This window comes from Macaca nemestrina, chromosome 4, assembly GCF_043159975.1.
Source record: "Macaca nemestrina isolate mMacNem1 chromosome 4, mMacNem.hap1, whole genome shotgun sequence".
NCBI classification, from domain to species: domain Eukaryota; kingdom Metazoa; phylum Chordata; class Mammalia; order Primates; family Cercopithecidae; genus Macaca; species Macaca nemestrina.
In genome coordinates this window covers 92202578-92229010 of record NC_092128.1, presented here as the reverse complement: position 1 = coordinate 92229010, position 26433 = coordinate 92202578, and the positions used below count along the sequence as shown (strand labels likewise).

The 26433-nt window shown below is 37.0% G+C and overlaps 1 protein-coding gene across 2 annotated transcripts in view; it reads right to left on the bottom strand.

Moving 5' to 3' along the window:
• Window positions 1–26433, bottom strand: part of LOC105475671 (Sp4 transcription factor) — an 84125-nt gene that overhangs the window by 6599 nt on the left and 51093 nt on the right. For both annotated transcript variants that reach the window (XM_011731128.3, XM_011731129.3), the window contains exon 5: window positions 25122–25321. In XM_011731128.3, the coding sequence (XP_011729430.2) occupies window positions 25122–25321 (200 nt within the window). The remainder of the gene's footprint in view (window positions 1–25121; window positions 25322–26433) is intronic.

The window sequence follows — 26433 nt, the reverse complement described above, 5'->3', positions numbered from 1 at the left end:
AGCCACAGACAAACCTGAGACTGTTATTCAGGAGGCAGCAGAGGTGACACAGGGAGAAAAGCAGGCACTGCAGTAACCAGGCAACCTTGTGTAGGAGCCAAGGGAGGAAAATTGGACTATAAGTACTGTCTTGGTGGTTGGGCATTTTCAGAGGTTGAGTGAGTGTGACTGAGATGTACCCTAGATTTGAAGCAAGAGCAGAGTCTCAATCCATGGTTCTGTTCTCCCATGAGGAAAATGGACAAAGAATGGACAAAGAATGGTGGGAGAATAGATGAAGTGATTCTCGGGGTGTGCAAGAAACCTCCAGTAGGGGGTGCTGAGAACACAGGGAAAAGCTCAGACACAGACTGACTGAAAATGGGAAACTGAAATTCTAGGCCTAGGGGACAAGGGAAAGAGGGAGCCAAAGAGACTCCCTCTGACATTTACCAGGATAGTCCTATGGCCTAAGTTTGGCTCAGATTAAAATTTGGGTGTGCCAAGCTTTAATTCTCTATGTGAATAATAAAACCCCAATCTCACAAGAAGAGATGGGTTATGCTCTCTGCTGGACCAAGGAATTAGCCCCCATATTCCCGCTTAAAGAAGAAAAATAGCCTAGTAAAAACCCCTCACCCGGTGAAAAGCCCTGGGACCTCCTGTCATGCATGCCCCTCCATACATCTCAAAAAATAGGGGACAGGAAAGTCAAGGGGAAGCAAGAGGGTTAGAAGAGGAAAGACCTGGATACCATGGAGGTTAAACCAACTGTTCCTCTAAATCCTTATCCAAATTTAAGAAAAGAACTAGAATACTGTAAGAGGGATATTGAGAACTTCCCTATTCCTTCCACACAGCAGGCACCTAGCATGTTCCCTCTTAGGGGAGTTCCCATGGGACAGGGAGAGACTGGCTTTGTAAATGCTCCTTTTATACTGAAATTAGGAATTTCAAGAAAAAAATGAAACCACTCCCAGAAGATCCCCTCAGTTTAGCAGACCATCTGGACCAATTCCTAGGATCCAGTTTTTATACCTGGGCTGAAATGATGTTCATCAAGAATATCCTGTCCATAGGAAAAGAAAGGGGAATGATTAGGAGAGTGGACATGACCATCTGGGAGAGGCAACACCCTCCCAGGCAAGGAGTCTCACCAGCCGAACAAAAATTTCCAAATGTTAATCCTGAATGGGACAATAATGATCCCAGGGACTGCGCCCAAATATAGGACCTTCGGGAACTGATAATTAAAGGGATCAAGGAATCCACTCGTAGGACACATTCAAGATTCAACAAGCAAAAGAGGAAACTCCCTCTGCATTCCTACATAGGCTCAGAGATCAGATGAGAAAATGCTCCAGATTAGATCTAGAGGACCCAGTAGGGCAACATCTTTTGAAGATTAACTTTGTAATTAAGAGCTGGCCTGACATTACCAAAAAATTATAAAAGATTGATGGATGGAAAGAGAAACCAACTGAGGATTTACTGAGGCAAACTCAGAAGATCTTGTAAGGAGAAAGGAAGAGAAGCAGAAACAAAAAGCAAAAATCATGGTTTCCACTGTGGAAGAGGTATTCAGAAAAGGGTTACATCAAGATCCCCCACTTAGGAAACAAGGGAATTATAGACTTCGACACGAAGAAAGAAGGGAAATGCAGGGAAAAGGTCCTAAGACTATTAGTGGATGTTGCAAGTGTGGAAATACAGCACATTTTAAGAGAGGATATCCTAAATGGAAAAAAGAAAAGGTGATACCCTTCAAGACGGTTGATGAAGACAGGGGGGGGGGGGGGGGGGAGGCAGGGCAGGAGCTCCTTCTGAGTAGGTCCCACCAGGAACCCTCAATAAAGGTGGGACCTGAGGGAAGAAGTGACATTTTGATTGATACTGGGGCAGCTCACTCCTCCCTAATTCACCAAGGGGTACTCTGTAAGGAAAAATTGACAGTATCAGGGATAAAAGGGGAGGGATTTCAGGTTCTAATATTTAAGAAAATGTTAATTACATCAGGACCAAAACAAACTGAGGGGTCACTCATATGTTCCTGAAGTAGGAACTAACCTCCTGCGTCGAGACCTGATTGTGAGATTGGGTTTAGGATTAGGAATAGAGGAAGGACAAATAAAAGTAATGATGAGCCTCCTAACAGAAGAGGAAGAAAGAAAAATTAATCCCCTTGTGAGGGTTAGGGAAGGCAACAGAGGGTTAAAAATCACACCCTTACAGATTAAACTAAAACAACCAGAAGTAGTTTGCAGAGAACAATATCCCATTTCTACTGAAGGGAGAAAAGGTCTCCAACTGGTAATAGAGGGATTGATTAATGATGGACAATTAGAACCCTGCATGTTACAATACTCCAATTCTCCCAAAGAGCCTGACGCGTTGTATAGATTGGTGCAAGACCTAAGGGCTATAAATCAAATTGTCCAGACCTACCACCCTGTGGTGCCTAACCCCTACACCCTCTTTAGTAAGATACCCTATGAACGTTAAGTGGTTCAATGTGGTGGATCCAAAAGATGCATTCTGGGCATGTCCCCTAGACTTTAGGAGTAGGGAAACTCTTTGCCTTTGCATGGGAAGATTCTATAACTAGGAGAAAACAACAGTACCCCTGGACTGTGCTGCCACAAGATTTCACGGAAGCCCCAAACGTATTTGGTCAAATCTTAGAAAAAGTCCTGGAATAATTTCAACCTTCCAGGGGAACACAGTTGTTACAATACGTAGATAATCTTTTAATTTCTGGGGAGAGGAAGGCCGAGGTATCAGAAGACACCACAAGCTTAATTTCCTAAGAGAAAGGGGATTGCAAGTCTCTAAGAATAAACTGCAGTTTGTAGAAAAAGAAGTTAAATATTCAGGACACCTGATTAGTGAAGGGACGTGAAGAATAAACCCAGAGAGAATACTGGGAATAGTGGGTCTGCTTTTGCCTAAGACAAAGAGAGAACTCCAAAAATTTTTAGATTTAACTGGCTACTATAGGTTATGAATTGATTCATATGCTCAAAAGACAAAGATTCTATATATCAAGTTACTAGAAGAACCTGATCCCCTGCATTGTCCTCAAAGGAAATTCAGGTGGTAAAAGAGCTAAAGCAGTCCCTCATTCAGCCTCGGTCCTGGCCCTCCCATCTTTAGAGAAACCATTCCATCTGTTGGTAACAGTGGATCATCCTTGGGGTTCTCACTGAAACCTGGAGAGGGAAGAGAGAATCTGTTGCTTTTGTCTCCAAGCTTCTTGATCCTGTCTCTCGGGGGCAGACCAAATGTGTGCAAGCAGTGCTGCCACAGCCCTGCTGCTAGGAGAGTGGAAAGTTAACATTTGGTGGGGCCCTAATAGTAAGCGCTCTATACCAGGTCAGGAATATATTAAACCAAGAGCCGGGAGATAGTTTGAACAGATTCTCAGATTCTAAAATACGAAGCTATATTAGTAAGAAAAAAATTATTTGCTTGTAACCATAAATATTTGCCTAACTGCAGCCAACTTCCTATGGAAAGGAGAGGAGAACAAAGACATCAGACCAGAACTGCTTAGATATCATAGAATAATAAACTAAAGTAGGACCAAACCTTAGGAAAGCTCCACTACATGATGGGATAAGGCTGTTTGTGGATGAGTTGTGACAAGTGATAGATGGCAATGCTGTCACTGATGGTAATAAACACTCCTTATGTGAGAAAGGTAGATTACCTAATGGCTGGTCAGCCCAAATCTGTAAATCATATGGTCTTAACCAGGCCATAAAGTTCCTTAAAGCCCAAGAAGGCACTATATATACTGATTCTAAATATGCTTATGGGGTAGTATACACTTTTGATAAAATCTGGACAGAGCGAGGTCTAAAAAATAGCAGGGGAAAATAACTGGTTCATGGGGGAACTGGTCAAACAGGTTTTAGAAAGCCTCCTGCTTCCAGCAGAGGTAGCCATAGTTCATGTAAATGGTCATCAGAAAGGGAACACTATAGAAGCTACAGGAAACAAGCTTGCAGATGAAGCTGCTAAGCAAGCTTCTCTGGACAAAGAAATTAGACTACATAGCCTGCTCCCAGACATCCCTCAGCTAGTATTAAGGCCCCAGTTTACCAGAGAGAAAGAGGAAGAATTAGACCGGACAGGGGTCACTCAGACTGAAGAATGCAAAAGGGTACTTCCTGAAGTAAGTAAACCCCTAAGAAGAAAACTAATATCTATATTACACAAACGGAGTCGGTGGGGACCCCAGGCTTTGTGTGATACAATACTTAGAAATTATGGGTGTGTAGGGATTTATACTCTTGCTAAACAAGCATGTGGAAATTGTGTAACTTGTCAAAAGATAGACAAAAAGGTGATTAGAAAAGAGGAAGACCTCCCGGAGTAAGACCACTTCAAAGCATTCAAGTAGATTTCACAGAAATGCCCAAAGTAGGAAGACTAAAGTATTTACTAGTGATAGCAGATTACCTTTCAGGCTGGGTAGAAGCCTTTCCCCTTCCAACAGCCACTGCTGGGAATGTGGTCAAAATAATATTAAAACAGATTGTACCTAGCTTTGAACTGGTGGAAAATATTAATTCAGACAATGGGAGTCACTTTACCTCAAGGGTGTTAAGGTGAATTACAGAAGGTTTACAAATTACATGGGATTATCACACCCCTTGGCATCTCCCTTCCTCTGGAAAGGTAGAAAGAATGAATCAAACTCTCACAAAGCATATCATCAAACTCAGCTTAAAAACTAAAATACCTTGCACCAAATGTCCCCCAATAGCACTCCTTAGGATTAGAAAAGCCCCAATAAAAGACTTGGAATTGTCCCTCTATGAGTCATTATATGGGCTCCCATATTTGGGCAGAGCTACAGATCTTCTGGCTATGGAAACCAAGGATCAATTCTTAAAGACTATATACTGGCCCTATACTCCACCCTGTCATCCCTTAGGTTAAAAGGACTTCTGACTCAAACTTCACCTCTTGAGTTCATGGTTCACCACTTTCAGCCTGGTGATTTGGTGCAGATTAAGACTTGGAAAGAAGACAAGCTCCACCCAAGCTGGGAAGGTCCCTATCAAGTGCTCCTGACCACTGAGACAATCATGTAAACAGCTGCATGAGGTGGACTCACTATACTCAAGTCAAGGGACTGGTAAAGGAGACCCTGGAAAGGTGGGGAAAATACCAGTGGAAAGTGCATGGGTCACCTGAGGAACCCTTAACTCTGAGAAAAATCTGAAAAGAAAACATGGACTGGCCCCAGTTCTGGAAGAGTCTTGGTTATATGGGTTAGGGGCAGACATCACAGGGAAAGACCCCCTAGGGTGATTTATTCTTAAACTCATCAAAAACTCAACCCTCCATGTGCCTGGTACTACTCCAAGCCCAGGCCTTAGTAAACACTTTAGTCTACCAAATAATGATCCTAAAAGGCTAAAAATAATTGAGGTAAAGGATGTAAAGCAAACCTCAAAAACTGAGGGTATGGGGATGTGAATGCCTGGGCTGAGTGGGTCAAATTTCTGGTACAAGCCCTGAACAAGAGTAATTACTATGCATGTGCTGCGGGAGGACCTCAGGCACAGGTGGTTCCATTTCCCCTAGGATGGAATAATGATACTGACGGAATGCGTTCCATGTTGGCTGTATACCAAGACAATGATGCATGGGGAAATGAGACTTGTAAGAGTCTGTCATTGCTCTTTCCCACATTGCAGAGAGGGGTCAGAACCCCTCATTCTCTACAGGGAATATCAACTACTCCTCTTGCCTCTCTAGGCAGGGGGCAGAGTTCAATAAGCCCATGGGAGAACTCTCAACTTGTACCCACATCCTAAGCATCACAGGTGAGTCAGGCAATGGCAATTACTCAGCTCTCCATACACCACAGCTGATGTCTGGTGGTATTATGGGAAAAAAGGAGGATAAGTTGTTACCATCCAATTGGACTGGGACTTGTGCTTAGGCCAGTTGGCCATTCCCTTCATCCCGGTATTTCGTAAGATACCTGAAAATACACACGGCCACCAAAATCAGAGAGATTTGACATATCTTTTGATCCCAATATATATGTTAACTCTATAGGAATTCCCGGGTGGTGCCTAATGAATTTAAGGCCCAAAACCAAATAGCAGCTCCGTTTAAGTCAGCACTCTTCTGGTGGTCAACTATTAAGAATGAGGACTGGATTAACTACATACATCTATTATAATCAACAGAGATTCATCAAGTATACTCGGGACATCCTAAAAGGGGTGGCTAGCCAGTTAAATGCCACCAGCCAAATGGCCTGGGAAAACAGGCTTGCGCTAGACATGATACTAGCAGAAAAAGGGGGCATATGTGTTATGCTGGGTGGGAAATGTTGTACTTTCATTGCCAACAAAACTGCCCCAGATGGGACCATCAGAAAAGCTTTACAAGGACAAACAACTCTGGCCAATGAACTGGCAGAAAATGCTGGAACTGACGACCCATTTATGGGCTGGCTAGAAGATTCGTTTGGAAAATGGAAAGACATGGTAGCTTCAATCCTTACATCTCTCATAATTGTGGCAGGAGTCTTAATAGCAGTGGGATTTTGTATTATCCCTTGTGTGGGCGAACTAGCACAGAGATTAAAACAGCTATTAATAAACACATGCCCATGACATAACCAGCAAAACAACCCGCTACTATTAAAAACGAAATTAAACTCACTCTCCTATGAAGGAGAAAGTAAACGACATCTAGAGCAATTCGAGGACAAAAAGGATTTAGACGAAAATGAGACCGAAGGAAGTAAACAGAAAAGAGGAGGGAATTTGTGAGAAAATGTTTTAAATGATCTATTTTCAAGGCATGATAAATCTAAATACTGGCAACTAGCCTGCGGATGTAACAAACCACACGGCTCATGCACCTAGAAGGTCACAATGAGCAAGCAGAATGTAGAGAACGGGTCAGCCCATAAAAGGGAAGAAAGTTTCATTATTGGGAAATCAAAACTTAAGCAGGGAAGGGAAGGTTATACCCTTATTAGGGGGATAATGAAACTTAGACAATGTCCGGGAAGATTGTAACCCCATAATACTTGACCAATAAATTAACTGCTGTAACTGCCCTGGGTGTGCCTGCCTACCATACACCCGATCTTGCAAGACCACCATTAAGTCTCGCTTTTGCTGTTCTTTGTGTCTCCAAGTGAATTCTTCGGATTCAGACAGGTGAATGTGTTTCTCACATTAAGGAACATGGTAAAAGGGACTTTGCAGATTTAGCTAAGGTCATGGAGCTTAATATAAGGATATTATTCTGAATTATCCAGTAGCGCATAATCACATCAACTCTTAAAAGCAAAGAGCTTTCTTTAGCTGGAATCAGGGAGATGAGAAGTGTGAGGGGAAACATGCCCTGCTGTTGCTGGAGGGGGCCACACGGACAGTATGAGAAGGAGTGTGGGCAGCCTCCAAGTGTAAACACTGGCTCCCGACTGCCAGCTGGCAAGGAAACAAGGACCTACATTCGACAACAGAAAGGAACTGAATTTAGCTGACAATTCAAATGACTTTGGAAGCAAGTTTCTCCCCAGGGCCTTCAGTAAGGAATGCAGTCCCACTGATGCCTTGATTTTGGCTCTGTGAGAAACTAAGCAGAGCACCCAGCTGAGCCCCCTTGAACTCCTGACCTAGAGAAACTATGAGGTAATAAATGTGTGTTATTTTAAGCGGCTAAATTTGTGGTAATTTGTTGTGGCAGCAATAGAAAACTAATCTAGTTACGTATGATATAACCTTATAAAAAATGTAAAGCCCAACAAATTATAGCTGACCTAATATATGGCTCAAGGTATGTAAAACATCTTGATTACAAGTATCCAAAGTATGTCAAGAACAAATTTCAAATTTCATTTCTTCATGAAAATCTCAAAGTAATTTTTAATAAAGAAATTTTTAATAAACGGGTATAGGAAAAAAATGCTTCTTTTGTCTAGAATATCTAAGAGAATATCATGCTTTATCACATTAAGAAAATGTAGCCTTTTAAAAGGATTTAAATATAATGTTCATATTTAGAAACTACATTACACTACTTACTATTATAATATTCTTAACAGTAATTTCCCTTGGAAAAAATTTGCTGAGATTTCAAATGGAATGATAGATTGGAATGGATGAGTGGAATAAATCAGATCTTTTAAGCTTTCTGTATCTGAAGCACCTATCAAGAGTCAGCTATCTAGCTGTCAGAGTTCTGCCTAAAATCTGTTTTTCAAGTTGCTACTCTTGAAACTAAGCTACTATAATGTATGAAACATACTTTTTAAATTACTAATGCTATTTGTAAGTTTGTCATTTGATAATATATCTCCATATTTATAAATTAAAATTAATTTCAACAGCAAATTAAGGTAATGTATTAGTTTCCTGGGGCTTCTATAAGAAAATACCACAAACTGGGTGGCTTAAAACAACATAAATTTATTTTCTCACAGTTCTGGAGGCCAGAAGTACAAAATTAAGATCTCAGTACAGCCTTGCTCTCTCCAAGGACTCCAGAGAAGAGTCCTTTCTTGCTTCACCCTAGCTTCTGCTGACTGCTGGCAGTCCTTGGCATTCCTTGGTTTGTAGCTGCACTGCTTCAATCCCTGCCTTTGTCTTTGCCTGGGCTTTTCCCCTGTGTCTTCTCCTCTTATAAGGACATCAGCTACTGAGTTTAGGGCCCACCCTAATCCAGTATGGCTTCGTTTTAACTTCATTTCATCTGCAAAGACCCTATTTCCAAATAAGGTCACATTCACAGATACTAGGATTAGGATTTAAACAATATTTTAGAAGAAAATTCAACCTACTAAAGGGACATTTTTTAATGTGTGGCATTTAGAGACCCTAAGACCAATCCTTTCTCTTCCTCCGCAAATTCCTATGTAATTTGAAGACAAGGATGAAGTCCTTTATGAAAACCCACTTCCACATAATGAATAGTAAATATATTTTTTATTCCTTATGACTTTCTTAACAGTTTCTTTTCTCTAGTTTACTTTAAGAATCTGGTTTATTATACATATAACATGTAAAATATGTGTTAATTGACTGTGATCGGTAAGGCTTCTAGTTAATAGCAGGCTATTAGTAATTAAGTTTTAGGGGAGTCAAAAGTTACACACAAATTTTCAAATGCATGGGGGTTGACATGCCTCACCTCTGTGTTGTTCGAGGGTTAACTATAATCATTTTTGCATCTAAGGACTCAAGTTATTCAAACTGAGAGCCATGTAGTTCCTGAAATCCACCAACACCCCTACTTGAGTCCCAGTCTATCAGTCCCTCCTACACTGTCTTTCTTACCTATGCAGCATGGAATATCTAAAGTCTTTTCATGAGTACCCTAAATTCTCCAGTATCATTTACCTGGGGGGGAAAGTAGATAGTTGCCCTTGGTATACACTAGGATTGGTCCCAGGACCTCGTGGATCCCAAAATCATTTGATGCTCAAGTTTCTTATATAAAATGGTGGATACAGCATTTGCATATAACCTACACACATCCTCCCATATACTTTAAATCATCTCTAGATTAATTTTATGACTAATACAATATAAATAGTTGTTATATTATTTAATTTATATTATTTTTCATTGTTTTTATTTTTTTCAAAAATTTTCAATCTCTAGTTGGCTGAATCTGAGGATGTGGAATCCACATATAAGTAGGGCTGGTTGTAATAAGGGAGGAAAGATGATAATTTGAGAAGTCGTGCTTTAATTTCCTTGAAGTAGAAAACTGAGAGTAAGGCAGGTTGAAAGGGAGTGACAAGGGATATAACAAGACTTGAGGTTTAGATAATAAGTTAATGAGAAAACCGACAAGGAAGATTGATAGGCAGTTCTGAGAAACTGGTTGAGATTTGAGACCATGAATTTATAGGGACACCAATTTGCATAATGAGTGATTTTTCATTTTTTCCTGTAGCAATTATCAACTCAAATATAGAAGCTCTTTGGTTATTTCATTATAAATGCTTTATTTAGGCTATTTAATCCACTTTAATAGTTTTAACTATCATCTATAAATAGATGACTACACCAAGATCCAGATTCTGAAACTCAGCTGTGAATTAGACATTTCCTGGATGTGCTACAGACAGAATCATTCAACATGTCACAAAGAGAACTCATCAACACAACACAAGGGTCATTCTAATCCTTATGATGCTTCAGAAAGAAAGCGGGGCCAGAAGCAAAAACAAGAGATGATATCACTGAACATGGTGAAGAACCTCCAAAACTTTGCTCTTCCATAAAAGCAACAAAAACCTGGGGAAAAAAAAAATGTCCAAAGCAACCATTTCAGATTCTGGCAATTAATCAAGGCTTGCAGCAATCCACGGAAGTGTTTATTCAAGAAAAATGGCTGAATTTCTGTAAGAACAGCAAGATTTGTGGTATTTTAACTTACTAGTCTCATTTTCCACTCCCGAGCGCTGTGGCAGCCTTGAAAAGTAACAGCCAGAATTCTTGGCAAAGTCTGGCAGCCACCAGAGGGAGTGGAACACAGTTGAGGCTCTTTCAAAGCCTAATTCCCAATTAATCATTCCCTGAAGACTCCACTTATAAAACTGTCATATTTAATCTGAGTCTGTGAGGTAGCCCTATGTGAAATGCCTTCTCCCAGAAGTAAGGCAGGGCATGTGTTTGTCTAAAACAATTAGAAGCAAGTATTTTAACTTCATGGATGCCCAAAACAGGGGATGTTATTTGGGACAAACAACAGACTAACCAAAAGGCTTTAAAGGAAAAGCTAGCTGAGAGCCAAGACATTCAGAAGAGCTTTAAAAACCTCTGACATATACATGGGAATCCAGAAGGTCACACATACGTTTAGGGCTGTGAGCCTGCTCAGAATAGCCTGAGAAGGCCCTAACTAATCTGTGCCTAATCCTGAGGCTCTAGGTAAGCAGAAAGTGAAGGCTAAGGCAGAGATGTCAAATGACTGGCTGAGTGTTGAAGGCAAGCTGCAACATGCACAAAGAACCTTTTAGCACAGGCTGAAAGACTCATTGGTTCCAAGGTGTTTAAAGAAAGAGTATTTGAAAAATAGGTAAAAACTTCCCCAATTTGATTTAAAAAAAAAATTGCATATCCAAGAAGCTCAATGAACTCAAGTAGGTTAAATGCAGAAAGTCACATGGAGTCACATTATAATCAAACTGCTGAAAGACAAAGACAAAGAGAAAATCTAGAAAGCAGCAAGAGTAACTACATTTAGAGCCTTGGAAGACAATTAGCCTCTTGAGCCTTCAGTTTACTTATTTATGAAATGATGGGGTTGCACAAAATAATTTTCAGGAGTCCCTCTGGCTCTAAATCCTATTATCCTTGGCAGAGTTAACAGAAGTGTTTGCCTGATACTGAGGCATGCACATGAGGCTTAACAGAAAACTGTTTTGAATTCTTAAAATATAAAATAGTAAATCTCTCTCCCTTTTTACATTGCAGTCTCTCAAAATGAGTTTGTTTCCACTTTTTAACATTTATGTTTTAATTTATATACAGTAAAATTCATTTTTTTGGTATAGAATTCTATGAGTTTTGACAAATGCATTCAGTCACATAATCGCCACCAAAATAAAAACACAGAAGAGTTGCTATCACTTCCAAAAATTCCTTTGTAGTGTCTCTTTGTAGTTGAACTCTCCCTCCTCCTTGCTATGCCCTAGAAAACACAAATCTGTTCTCTTTCCTTATAGTTTTGATTTTTTCAGAATATCATATAAGTGATATCATATATTATGCAGTCTTTTGATTCTGAGATCTTTCACTTAGCATAATGCATCTGAGTTTCATCCATGTGGCTGTTTATTAATAATTCATTCCTTTATGTTGGGAAGCACTCCAATATATGGGTATTTTTATCCATTCACCAGTTGAAGGACATTTGGGTTACTTCCAATTTTGAGTAATAAATAAATAAATCTGCTACACACACACATGCACACTCATAGCTTTTTTGTGTGAACACAGTTCTTAGTTCTCTTGGGTAAATACTCAGGATTAGATTTGCTAGATCATATGGTAATTGTACGTTTATAAGAAAATGCCAAACTGGTTTCCAAAGGCAGTGTGTCATTTTGCATTACCACCAGCAATATTTGAGAATTCCAATTGCTCTGCATCCTCACCAGTACTTGCAGTTACTATGTTCTCATGGTTCTTGCTTTGATTTTAGCCATTCTAATAAGTGTACAGTAATATTTCATTGTGGTTTTATTTTCCATTTCCTTGATAATATATGTCAGATATCTTTTCATGTGCTTTTCTGTCACATATATATGTTCTTTGGTGAAGTGTCAAATTCTTTGCTCATTAAAAAAAACAAAACAAAACAAAACAAAAACGTTAAGTTTGTTCACACTGAGTTTAAAACTTAAGGTGTTCAGCATAAAAGTACTTTGTCGGATATGTGATTTTCAAATACTTTCTCCCAGTCTGTATCTTGTGTTTTCATTCTCTTAACAGGATCCACCACAGAGCAAAAGTTTTAAGTTTTCATCAAGTCCCATTTACTGATTTTTCTTTTATGGATTATGCTTTTGGGGTTGTGTTAAAGCACTCGTAGCCTATCTCAAGGTTGCAAAGATTTTGTCCTATATTTTATTCAAAAAGCTTTGTTGTTTTAGGGTTTGGATTTAAGTCTCTGAATCATTTGGAGTTAGTTTTTGTAAAAGACTTGAGAAACATAGGTCAAAGGTTTTGCATATGGCTAACTCTTCCATACCATTTACTGAAAAGACTAGTTTTTCTCTACTGAATTGTTTTTGCATCCTGTGTGTGGAGGGGAATTTCTGGACTCTATATTCTGTCTTATTTATCTATGTGTCCTTCAAAACCACACAGCGTTGATTAGTGTAGCTTTACAGGAATACCTAAAATTATGCAGTGTAAATCAGCCAATTATGCTATTTTTGAAATTGTTTTGGCTATTCCAATTGCTCTGCCTTCATATAATTTTAGAATCAGTTTGTTATCTACAAAAATGCTGCTGGAATTACGAGAAGGATTATACTGAATCTGTAGATATGTTTGGAGAGAAATTACATGGAAACAATATTGGGCCATCCAATCCTTGAATGCAATGGGTATCTCTGCATTAACGTAGTTCTTCATTACATTCTCTCATCAATGTTTTAGTTTTAGCTTACATATCTTGCATATATTTTGTTAGATTTATGGCAAAATGTTTTCACTGTTTTCATCATATTACAAATGGCACTGTTTTTATATACTACTTATATCCAGTTGTTCACTGCTAGTATGTAGAAATACAATTCACTGTTGTACATTTATCTTGTATCTGGCAACCTTGCCAAACTCACTCACTAGTTCAAAAAGCTTTTTGGTAGGCACCACAGATTTGTTATACAGACGACCTGGTGTTTGCAGATAAAGATAGTTTTATTTCTTGCATTAGAATCTGTATGTCTTTTATGACATTTTCCTGCTTTCCTGCACTGGGTAGAAATTCCAGTACGACGGTGAATAAGAATGATAAAATCAGATGTCTTTACCTTGTTCCTGATTCTACAGGGAAGCAATAGGTCCTTCATCATTAAGTATAACATTAACTGTAGATTTTAGCAAATGCCCTTTACCTGGTTAATGATGTTTCCTTCAACTCTTAGTTTGCTGAGAATTTTTACAGAAATATATGCAGAATTTTGCCAAATATTGTGTGTTTGCTGTCATGTGGTTTTTTTTCTTCTTTTGTCATTATTAGTGAATTACATTGACTTTTTCAAATATTCAAACAGCTTTTCATTCTTGGAATAAACCATACTACATAACAATGCATTATCCTTTTTATATATTGCTGGATTTGCTAATATTTTGTTAAGAATTTTGACAACTATACTTATGATATTGGTCTAAGTTTTCTTTTCTTTGGTATCATGATAATGTGAGCCTCATAGAATAAGCTGAGAAGTGTTCCTTATTTCTGAAAGAGATTGTAGAATTTGGTATTATTTATTCCTTAAATGGTAGAATTTGTCAATGAAACCATATGGGCCCAGAGTTTTCTTTCTTAAAAGTTTAAAATTACAAACCTGATTTCTTTAACAGATATAGGAGCATTCATGGTATCTATTTCTTCTTGAGCCAGTGTTGGTAGCTTGTATCTTTCAAGGAGTTATTCCATTTTATCTAAGTTCTCAAATTTAGGTTGTAGAGTTATGCATAGCATTCTTTTTATTTCTACTCTTTATTATTTCTCAACTTCTTGTTTTGAATTTAATTGGCTCTTCATTTTCTAGTTTCCTAAGGTGGAAGTTTAGATTATTGACAGAAGACCTTTACTTTTTACCCATAAAAGCATTTAATGCTATGAATTTCCTCTAAGCACTGCTTTACCTGCATCCCACAAATTTTATGGTGTATTTTCATTTAATTGGAAATATTTTCTAATTTCCCTTGAAACATTTTCTTGGCCCATGTGTTGTTTTATTTCTAGATATTTAGGGATTTCCTAGATATTTTTGTTATTTGATTTCTAGCTTAATGATCTAAGAACATACTTTGTATGATTTTTTTTTTTTTCCAGATGGTATCTCACTCTGTCATCCAGGCTGGAGTGCAATGGCGCAATCTTAGCTCACTGTAACTTCCACCTCCAGGGATCAAGCAGTTCTCCTGTCCCAGCCTTCCAATTAGGTGGGACTACAGACGCATGCCACCATGTCTGGCTAATTTTTGTATTTTTAGTAGAGATGGGGTTTTACCATGTTGGCCAGGCTAGTCTCAAACTCCTGACCTCAGGTGATCCACCTGCCTTGGCCTCCCAAAGTGCTGGGATTACAGGCATGAGCCACCATGCCAGTCTGATTTTTATTCTTTTAAATTTGTTAAGGAGTGTTTCATGGTCCAGAATATGGTCTACCTCTGTGAATGTTCCATGTGCTCTTGAATAAAATACATATTCTGCTGGGATATTCTTTAAAGTGGAGTGTTATCCAGATACTCTCTTTATCCAGAGTATATAGTTGGATCCTTTTTAAAAATGTCATTTGACAATATCTCCCTTTAGATTAGTATAATTAATACTACTTGCAATTAGTGTAATGATTGATTTGATTAGATTGTAAGTCTATCATTTTATCACCTGTTTTCAAATTGTCTGTTTTTCATGCTTCTGTTTTCCCTTTTCTCCATTTTTTTTTTCCAGATTACAGTCAAGTACCCCTTACCTGAAATGCTTGGGCCTATAAGTGTTTCAGATTTTTGATGTTTTTTTTTTTCAGATATTTGAATATTTGCAGAATACATACTGACTAAGCATCCTAAATTAAAAAACAAAACACTCCAATGACAATTTCTTTTGAGCGTCATGCTGGTGCTGAAAAAGTTTCAGATTTTGGAGCACTGTGAATTAGAGATTCTCAACCTGTATTTGAATGTTGTTTAGTATTCTCATTTAATTTACAAAATTGTTAAAGTCTATAATAACTTATCAGTCCTATATACAGGAGATATTTAGGTGAGTATCTCCTCCCCACCCTCTCTGCAGTGGTTGGTATACAATATACATCTAACTTTTCAAAATATACATAACAACTTCTATATTTTCAGAGTACACAAAGTAGCTTTTCAACTACTGGCTTCCTTACCCTCCCTTTCTGTTATATTGGCCATATGTATTACATCAACATACAATGACAATCTACCAATTTTTTTTTTACTGTAAATAGACATATGTTAAAGAATTTCAGCAGAAGAAAAACAGTCTGCTCTATTTACCCAGGTATTTAGCATTTATTTTGGCAAATGGCTGAGAAAACAGAGAAGACTATTTATTTTTATGTTTTGCCCTTCCTTCATTATTTAATTTCAAATTTCTCTCTGGTATAATTTATTTTTACCTTGAAGAACTTCCTTGGCATTTCTTTGGGGTAGATCCGATAGCAGCAAATTCTCTTAGTTTTCCTTTGAAAGTTTACTTTGCTCTTGTTACTATACTGTTCCGAGGATATTTTCCTTGGACATAAAATGGTGAGTTGATAGTTCTTTTTTTCCTCTGTCCTCCACAGTTTCTAAGAAGAAATCTGCCATAATTTGAATTTTTGTTCCCCTGTATATAATGTGTCATTCTATTCTGGCTTCTTTAAAGATTTTTTCTTTATCTTTGATTTATAGCAGATTGATTACAATATATGATATGATATGGTTTTCTTTCAGTTTCTGTTTGGGATTCAATGAACTTCTTGAATCTATAATTTATACCTAACATGGGAAGTCCCAGGCATTATTTCTTCACATTTTGTCTTACAGCAGTATTTTTCCTCTCCTTCTGGGAGCCCAATGACACAAATTTTAGACCTTTTATTATTGTCCCACAGATCCATGCAATCCAGTTTTTTTCTGACCCCCCCAATCTTCCTTTCAGTTCTTCAGACTTTATAACTTCCAGTGGTCTATCTTCAATCTCACTGACTCTTTCCTCCATTATCTCCACTTAGCTACTGAGCATCTGATAAACTTATTTTTAATACTGTATTTTTCTAGTTCTAAAATTTCTATTTAGTTCTTTTTTATAGATTTTATAGCAGATTTCTCTGCTAAAAACATCTGCCTTTCCATTCATTTCAGTCACACTTATCTTTAGTCCAAGGATCATGGTTATAAGAGCCACTTTAAAGGTGTTATCTGATAATTCCGAAATCTAGATCATCTTAACATCTGTTATCTTCTCTCTTAATAAAAAGTCAGCTTTACGTGGCTCATAGTATGTTGAGTAATTTTGGATTGTATCCTGGACATTTTGGACATTATATTGTAGAGATTTTAGGTCCTGTTAAAAATCCTCCGGAGAATGTTTTCGTTTTAGCAGGCACTCAACCTATTTAGGTTCAGACTAAAAGTTCCATCTTGCCCTCTTTGAGCAGCAGTTCCAACATTAATTCACTTTTCAAAGGCTTTGTTATGCTTTTTGTCTGTGCTCAGCACATGCTGGGAATTGGATGGTGGTTTTTAAGATGTTCAGTTCTTGAGGCCTTGGCTGTGGTTCTTTGTGTCTGTGCTGTGCACACAATGCTCAAGGTTGAGTCCAGCGCAAGGTTGAACCCAGGACTTCTTTTGATCCACACATAGAATTAGGGAGCATCTTTTATATCGCTCTCAAAATTTCCCCTATGCCTTTCCAACCTGCAGTTGTCTCTCTTTCTAGTTCTTCCGACTAGAAAAGCCAAGTTACTGGGGGCTCCCATAATGTTCTGCACTTATACCACGACTGGGATCACATTTAGAGTAGAAGTGGCAAGACAGAAAAATGGTGTTGATTTCCCTCAGATTTGTTGAAAAACAGTCTCTATCTTCTAGTTCCTCTAGCCAGAGATATGGGTATTTTCTAAAGTTTTTTTGGTGCCTATGCTGCTACTATTTCAGTGTAATCTGCAAATGGAACTGGTTTTGGAGCACAAAGGCCCCTTTTCTTGCTTTTCTGGCTAGATACAAGAGGTTTCTCTTAGATTGTTTGCTACCTGTACCTCCTATGCAGTGCCCACAGGGTCAAACCTGGGAGACAAAGGAGGGAAAAAGATCTCAATGAAATGAACACATATGATACATGTTATTCAAATTCAACTTTTGAATTCATTTTTCAATTGCCTGCTATAGTTTGCTTTTCACTGTCCTCATTTAGATACTTAAGAAAGCAAATAAGTAAACTTGTCCAGAGTTTTTGGTGTAGTAAATGGAACACACAAGTTGTAGATAACTTGGTCCATTTTGGCCGACAGTAGACTCAAAGGGCAACAGGTTTGACTGTTTCACATACTAATTAGAACATTTATATACGAAAATTCTGGGGATGGGCACTGTGGCTCACACCTATAATCCCAGTACTTTGAGAGGCTGAGGTGGGAGGATTACTTGAGGCTAGGAGTTTAAGACCAGCCTGGCCAACATAGCAAAACCCCATCTTTACCAAAAAAAAAAAAAAAAAAAAAAAAATTAGCTGGGTGTAGTGGTGTGGGCCTGTAAGTCCCAGCTACTCAGGAGGCTGAGGTGGGAGGATTGCTTGAGCCCAGGAGGTCAAGGCTGAAGTGAGCTATGATCACATCACTGCGTTCTGGCCTGGCTGACAGAGTGATATGGTCTCAGCAGCAACAAAAACAACAAAATTCTGGGAGAAAACATCAATGCAATTGATGGAGTTTTCTGTTTCATCTGTTTTGATCAAATATTCCTTATTTTGTTAAAAAAAATGGAAGTTTCATTCCCAAATGAATTTTACAGAATGTTTCATTTCCACTTAAGTTTATAATTATTGATACAATTATAAATACATTTAACTTTACATAAAATTGTATCCTGGCTAAAACTCTCAGTCATCATACAGAACCTATATTGAGGTGCACAAGATTTTTTAGGGACTCTTCTGAAAAAGATTTTTTCTTAGCTGGTGAAAAAGAATTTGAGGTATGGTTAAAGATGTAACCTCCCTATATAACACTAGTTACTAAAAATCATTCCTAGATTGCCTTACTGCTAAGCGGACTATGAATGGCAAACAAAACAGTCCAGTAAGTAGGCAAAGTATCTACAATAAAATATTCACAAAGTACACAATATTAACACATGTAACGTAAAGTGTGCATATCTATATGACATCTTATTAGAGACATTATCCATTAGTTATACCATTATAGTATTTCCAAGTTAAGGTAGTTTTTTTTTTTTTAAGAGACAGGATCTCGTTATATTGCCCAGACTGGAGTGCAGCGGCTATTCATGGGATCACAGGCACTATAACCTCGAACTCCTAGCATGAGCAGTTCTCCCGCCTCAGCCTCCTGAGTAGCTGGGGCTATAGGTGTGCACCACTGCACCTGGATAAATGTAACCCTTTAAAGTTTAAGAGAGCAGCACGATTACATCTGTTTATTTATTCTCCCCACTGAGACACCCATTAAAATAACAGCAAAGGCATAAAAGGGTTAAATCTACAATAACCAAAAAAAAAGGAAAAGAAGTCCATCAACAAATGAATGATTGTATCAAATGTCTGCAAACTAGAATAGAAATTATCAAGGAAGAGAATATGTTCTAGAAGAGTCAATGTGTCTTCCGCTGGGTGGGAGACATGGAACATAAAACAGAAAATTAAAGTCCGTACATAGACTATAACTACTATCAAAAAATTGGGGCTGCACAGCATATTATTGTATTTTGGTAATTAGGCAACTTCCAGTGTAACACAGTGTCCCACCCAGTTGTCTAAAATAAAAGCCACTAGCTCGGCAGAGGCAGTGGTTTACACCTATAACCCCAACACTGTGGGAGGCTGAGGAGGATGGATTGCTTGAGCTCAGGAGTTCAAGACCAGCCTGGGCAACACTGAGAAAATATGTCTCTGCAAAAATTATGAAAATCAGCCAGGTGTGGTGGTGTGCACCTGCGGTCCCAACTACTCAGAAGGCTGAGGTGTGAGGATCACCTGAGCCTGGGAGGTGGAGGAGGTTGCAGTGAGCTGTGATGGTGCCAGTGAACTCCAGCCTGGGTGACAGAGAGAGACTCTGTCTCAAAAATACTAGCTCATAAAGTTTTCAAAATCTTTCACTTAAGGTTTCATCAAATCACCACCACCACCACTATCATCATCAACTTGAACAAAAACCAAGAATCACTAGACAATTCAGGAACGCCTACAACACTGGAAAAAGCAAGATACAGACAAATCATCCTGGAAGAAACATAAAGTTCTAGATTAAAAACTCAGATAATTTCAGTAAGTACCTGCATTCATACAGTAAGAACAAGATACAGTAAAACAAAACAAAACAAAACCCACCAACAATGATGGAATGCTCTACTGGAAATCAAAATGCAATTCAATAGAAATATCTGAAGGTAAAGTTAAGAAATTTCATGGAAAATAAAATGGTAAAGAGTCAAAATATGTAAGAGAAAAGTTGTAAGACCAAAAAAAATATCAACCTAGAGATTCCAAAATATGTCTACTAAGAGCCGAGAGAGAGAGACAGAGAGACAGAGAGAGAGAAAGGTGGCCCAGAGTACAACTCATTAGCACAACAAATAAAAACCTATTCTTAAGGTACATCATTATGAAATTAGCAGACCACCACAGATAATAAGGTGCCCTTAGAGTTAAAAACAAAACAGGGGCACTTCAAGAAGACACAGGAAATAATGTGAAAGACCTTCCAATGGCCAAAGGTGAAACAATTTGAGCAAGAAAATGATAGTATTGAATTGTAACCCAAAGAACAAAAGAAATACTCATGAGACCATACCAATGTAAATAAATGATTGCATAAATAAATAATTGGAGAAGAAAGTATAAGTGGTACAAAGAACAAGGAAAATTGAAAATGACCTTTAAAACATCACAGTAATAACTGCTGCAGGCAAGATCCACTGAGGCATGCTAAAAGTGAAGCTTTAGTATTTTATTTGTAAAAAAGCCCCCCAAACTCCTCTAAAATAGTAATTATTGTGGTGGTTTTAACATATGTCCACAAATTCTTCGCTACTTCTCCCTTCAGAAGATGAAGCTTAATTCTGTTCCCCTTGAATGTGGACTGAATTTAGTGACTTGCTTCTAACAAACAATATGGAAAGAGAGAAACCGTAACTTTACAGTGAAGAAATGTGGCACACTCTACATCAACCAATGCATCAGGGTTAACATCACCAATAATGAGATAGTCACATTACATACCTCCTCTTATATGATGTGATGAGGAAGACACTAATGTGCTATTCTTCTCATGACAATTCACAACCTTAGCCTAATCATTAGAAAACATTAGACAAACCCAAATTGAGAGTCATTCTAAAAATACAGAACCTACTAACTTTCAAATGTGTCCAGGTGATAAAAGACAAGGACTAGGAAAAGTCACGGATTGCAGGAGACTAAGGAAACATGACAAATAAATGCAGCGTGTTATTCCAGACTGAATCCTGGAAAATAAAAGGTATACTGGTGGAAAGTGTAATTAATAGTATTGTAACAATGTTAATTTCTTAATTTTCATAAGGTACTGTGGTTATACAAGAAGTTTACATTAAGGGAAACTTGGTGAATGATATGAGAACTCTATGCTACCTTTGCAACTCTTCTCTAAGTGTAAAATTATTTCAAAATAAAAATAAAGTTGCAGGGGAGAAATCAGGTCACCTACAGAAAAAAAAAATAACAAACCTCTTGTTGACAAAACATATGAAAGAAAACAATAGAGCTGTGACAATGTTTTAAGAGAATATAATTTTCAATCTAGACTACTGTATTAGTCAAACAACCAAATTAAGCAGAAAGACAAAATAAAGAATTCTTTAGACAAATTTACTTCCCCATACTTTTTGTATTTCAGCACTTCAGCACGTTTTCCAGCAATGAAGAGAGTAGACTAAGAAAAATGAAAACATGAGATCTTGAGAACCAATATGAGATCCAAATGAACAGAGAAGAAAAATCTCAAGATAATACCCGTGCAACAGGTCTACAGAAGAAACTGTTCATTTTCATTAGAAAGATGGAAGGTTCCAGAAAAAAGGAAAAGGAAAATGTGAATGGAATCCACATTGTTCTTAAAAACTTGAAATAACTAAAGATTATTTCAGGTAAAGTTAAACAATACAAGAAAAAAAAAAGACATAGTCTAACTCTATTGGAAACAGAGTGGTGAGTTAAGAGAGAATGTCTGTCTGGCCTGCACACAGTTTTTCAAAGGAATCTTAATATCTTCAGATGGTGCAAAGTGAAGTAAATCTTCAATTCTAAATGAAAGAACTCAATAGATAGTATCAAATATTGATAGACCAATAAATAACAGCATGTAAGTATATGATTTAGATACATGGCAGTCATCCTAGAAAGAACAAAAAAGCAAAAAATAGTTAAAATAGTTAGGTATGATTTTCTCTGGAAAGCAGGACAGGGATGGGGCAAACAGCCTCCTTACTACAGTAAGCTCTTCTGTGATTTTTAAATACCATACGCATGTATTGTTTTGAAAACCTTTTAAAATTTTTTAAACAGCAAACAGATCACTATTTTCAGCAGTGAATACAAATAACTCCATTCATTCATAGCCAAGTCAGTAAGTTTCTATTTATAGTAGTGGTTAGACATCAAATAAAGCATAGTTCTTGCTATGAATGGTTAAGGCTTTCAACTTAACATATTAAATGCTTAATACTTATTTCAAAATATATTTTTCATATTCTTTTAGACAAATTTAACAAACACTTAGGAGTTACTGTGTTAAATCTTTAAAAGTAACAATGTTTAGTGACATTAAACTTAATATTTTTTAGTGTCAACCTGTTTTAATTAAACAATTTTATGTATATTTAAGATGTCTGAACCACTGAAAGTAAGCTTAAAGTATATTCGATTATGAATTGTCAATCCAGTAGATGATAACAATGGTGTGAATCTTTTTTTTTTAAAGATATGCCCCAAATCATAACATGTGGTTTTGAAGTATATGTATATATAAATTATTGAATAAATTTGTTTTGTGTATCTGCAAGTGTGTGGATGTGTAAGAGAGAGGGACTTTACCAATTCATCATTTCTCAGACAAAATGATGCAATCATTTTGTAAGGTTCCAAATCAAACAAAGCAGCAAATTTTCTTAGCTTTCCTAATTTATCCCACTGCTAATCTGGGGTGGAAACACTACATCCTTTCATACAGACATAAATAGTAGAGTATTTTTCTAAAACAGACGTCAACAATTGGTATGGGATTAACTTTTAATCAATCATATTTGAAAACGTCAATGGTGTGGTACAGCACTACACAGAAAGAATTCAAATTATCTTTTTTAAAATTAAAATTCATAGCTTTACTATAATGCTAACTTTTTCAGGGATTGCGACGCTATACTAACACAGGGTGAGCATCCCTAATACAAAAATCTAAAATCCAAATTGCTCCAAAATCTGAAACTTTTTGAGTGTTGACATGATTCCACAAGTAGAAAATTCCACACATAAGTACTTAATACAATCTTTGTTTCACACATAAAATTATTAAAAATATTGTATAAGATCACCTTCAGTCTATATGTATAAGGTACATATGAAACACAAATGAATCCCCAAAGTATTGCATTGTGTACACGCAAAATCTGAAAAAATCCGAAACCCAAACATTTCTAGTCCCAAGCATTTCAGATAAGGGGTACTCAATCTGTACTCATTTGTATTACTACTTTATGTGTATATCAAATTAACTTTATATTTACCATTTTTAATAGATTTCATAATTTTTCTTTTCTAATACTACTTTCTAATCTTAAAATGCAGCTAATTTCTATGCCAGTGTTGCTGTTAGAACAGAATGAAATCATATATTCAAAATATCTGACTATAATATAGCAGCTAATTTAGAAATGTCAGTTTTATTCCTCCTTTTGTGCCACATGTATCTTGGTACAGGTTTAAAGTATAATTCAATAATTTATTGAAATTAATTTATTCAATAATGAAATACTGAGTCCCAAATTCTAAATATTCTGAAAAGGGTAGATGTTCTGGGGGAAAAAAGAAAAGAAAGAAAGAAAGAAAAAGAGAGAGAGAGAAAGAAAGAAAGACAGAAAGAGAAAGAAAGAGAGAGAAAGACAGAAAGAGAGAAAAAGAAAGAAAGAAAGAAAGGGAGAAAGAAAGAAAGAAAATTGCCCAACCAGAAGTCGAGACTTAATATAAAACCACAGTTATTAATATAGTAAGAGCACTGGTGTAGGAACTGTCAGATAGATAAAAACTTCAAAATACAGAAACCAGAAATTGAACCACACTTAAAAGAGACATTATGTAAAAGAGGACAATCAATAGAGACAGAACGGGCTATTTAAGAAATGGTTTTCCATATGGAAGAAAAATAAAATTATATCCTCATTTCATTCCATCAACAAAAAGAATCTTGAGCTGATAAGACTAGCAATAGTCCTTTACTGAAAGGGAAAAGTATAACCTGAAAATCATATAAATAAGGAAAACCTCTGAAAGAAGAACGAGAACCAGAATAATAAACAAAGCCATAAATGACCAATATACATATGAAAGATGCTTAATCTCATGGATAAACATGAAAAACGCAAATTTTAAAAATGAGAAACAATTTCAGATTGACAAAAACTTTCAAGGCCTGACACTACTGGGTACTGGTGAGCACAAAGTGGAAACTATCAATCATTGCTGGTGAAATAGCCACTGTAGAGACTCTTTAGCCATTACCTAGCAAAACCAAACATATACATTCTCTATGATCCAATAATTCCACTTCTCATACATGTTCTCATCATCTAAGTCTGTGATAGCACACACACACAAAAACCCTAGCAATAACCTCAAACAGTATGGGAATGAATACAGTGTGGTAGACTCATGTGATAAAATATTATGTAGCAGTTCAAGGAAATACATATATGCAAATATACATATATGTACAAACTTACAGATATCAAAACAAGTGAAATTTATAATTCTGCAACATTGTAACATTTCATAATACACACAAAACATTTTATATGTAGATCCATTAATCATATACGAAAGAGTATAAAAAGTGTACGTAAAACTTAGACACATTAGACTTATAGTAGCTGTAGTCTTTGAAAGGTGAAAGGGTAAAGATGATGTTCACTTTACAAGTGCTTTACTTTATTTAAAACAAAACCCAGAAAATATAATATTAACAACTGTCCATTCTGAGTGAGGGTTGTTAGACAGATGTTTATTATACTATTCTTGACACTTTGGTGAATTTTCTGGACTTGTTTAAAAAAAAAAAAACTAAATGAAAGTCCCTATTAAGATCATAATTCAACTCTTTTCACCTATTTAAACACTTATGAAAAATAATGTATGATTTCAACATGCTAAGAATACAATATAAACAAATGGAATAAATTCTCAGTCTCATAAATATGCTGATAAAGTTTACAAAAAGTAGAATAAAGCGTATCTCAGAAATGAGGTTAAAAAGGTTCATCTTAAACATCTTCCATATAACTGCTAAAGTAAATGCATTCTCCTCCATTTGCATATTTCCAATGTGATAGCTAAACTATCACTAAAACTAACATGTAAAAACTGAAGAAATAAGTAAAAAGTACAAGTCCTAAAATAAACCAACTAACCTGTATGGGTTCTTCTATGTCTCTGGAGCTCATCACTCCTTGTGAATCTTTTGCCGCAAAACATCCAGTTGCATATAAAAGGTCTTTCTCCAGTATGCCAGCGAAGATGTGCTCGTAAATGAGATGTTTTGCCATAAACTTTACCACATCCTTCAATATGACAGATATGTTGCTTCTTTTTTCCTGGTTCATTACTGCCTCTAGCAAAAAGAAAAACCAAACATTAATTACACTGCCAAATAACAGACTTACAGGAAAATTAGAAAGAATCAAGGTAATTAAATGGTACTTCTCTGAATAGGTTTGTTGGATCATGATGCCATAACTGTAGCTAAAATCAGAAAATTTTCAATTAAAGAAAAAACAAAACAGGTCTGTGTACAAACTGCTACGAAAATGTGTTAACCTCACCGAGTTTATGCCCTACTATGGACTCATGTTCCTTTCATAGTGGGCTCTTCCCTTGGGAAAAAAATTTCTCTAAGCCTTTCAAAACACTTGAAACTTCTCTAAAATTTCAAAAGGATGGCTAAATCCAGTTAAAAGTGTAAGATGCAGAGTTTCGTTTCCAGCAGGACAGTGTGAAGAGTTTCATGGATCTGTTTCCCAGAGAAAATTATAAAAAAGTAAAAAATACCACTTAAAGTCTCTGGAAATGGTCCTAAAAGCAAATAAAGAAACATTTATTCAAGAAAATCTCACAGAAATTGGTAAGAACAGTACGAGTCTGTGGTATTTGAACCAAGACTCTCTCCTTCCCTACTTCCTCCCACCTCCACACAGGAACATTAGACACTGGTGCAGCCAAGAATATGATTCCTACTCTTCCCACCTCCCGGTCAGAGAGCTATGGCCCTAGGAGGGGCAAGATGTCTGCATTTCTTATTTTACTCTTGGTTGCCTGTTGCTAAGTTCCAGGCAAGTGTAGCAGAACCCAGTCCTTAGCCCTGGGACATAGGCTCTACCTTGGATGTGGCATGATGAAAATACTGGAGTCTAGGTTGCTGTTGACCTGGCCCATTCATAGTTCATAAAGTCAAAGTTCTAAGCCAGGAGAGGCCAGTTGAGAAGACCTGAGGCTACTGCTGCCCCTGCAACCAGGCACTCAGCTCTTAAAGGAGAGTTGTCACTCAGAGAGAAATGAGCCACTGTCTCAACCTCTAGCTCAAGAGCCATAACCCAGAAATACCATAAAACAAAGAGCTCCAAATCTCTTCCCAAAGGAACTGACTTCATTTGCAAGACAATGTGAAGAAGTTCAAGCGTAAGGGTACTCTCAAAAAAAGTAGAGATTGTTCCAAAGGCAGTTAAT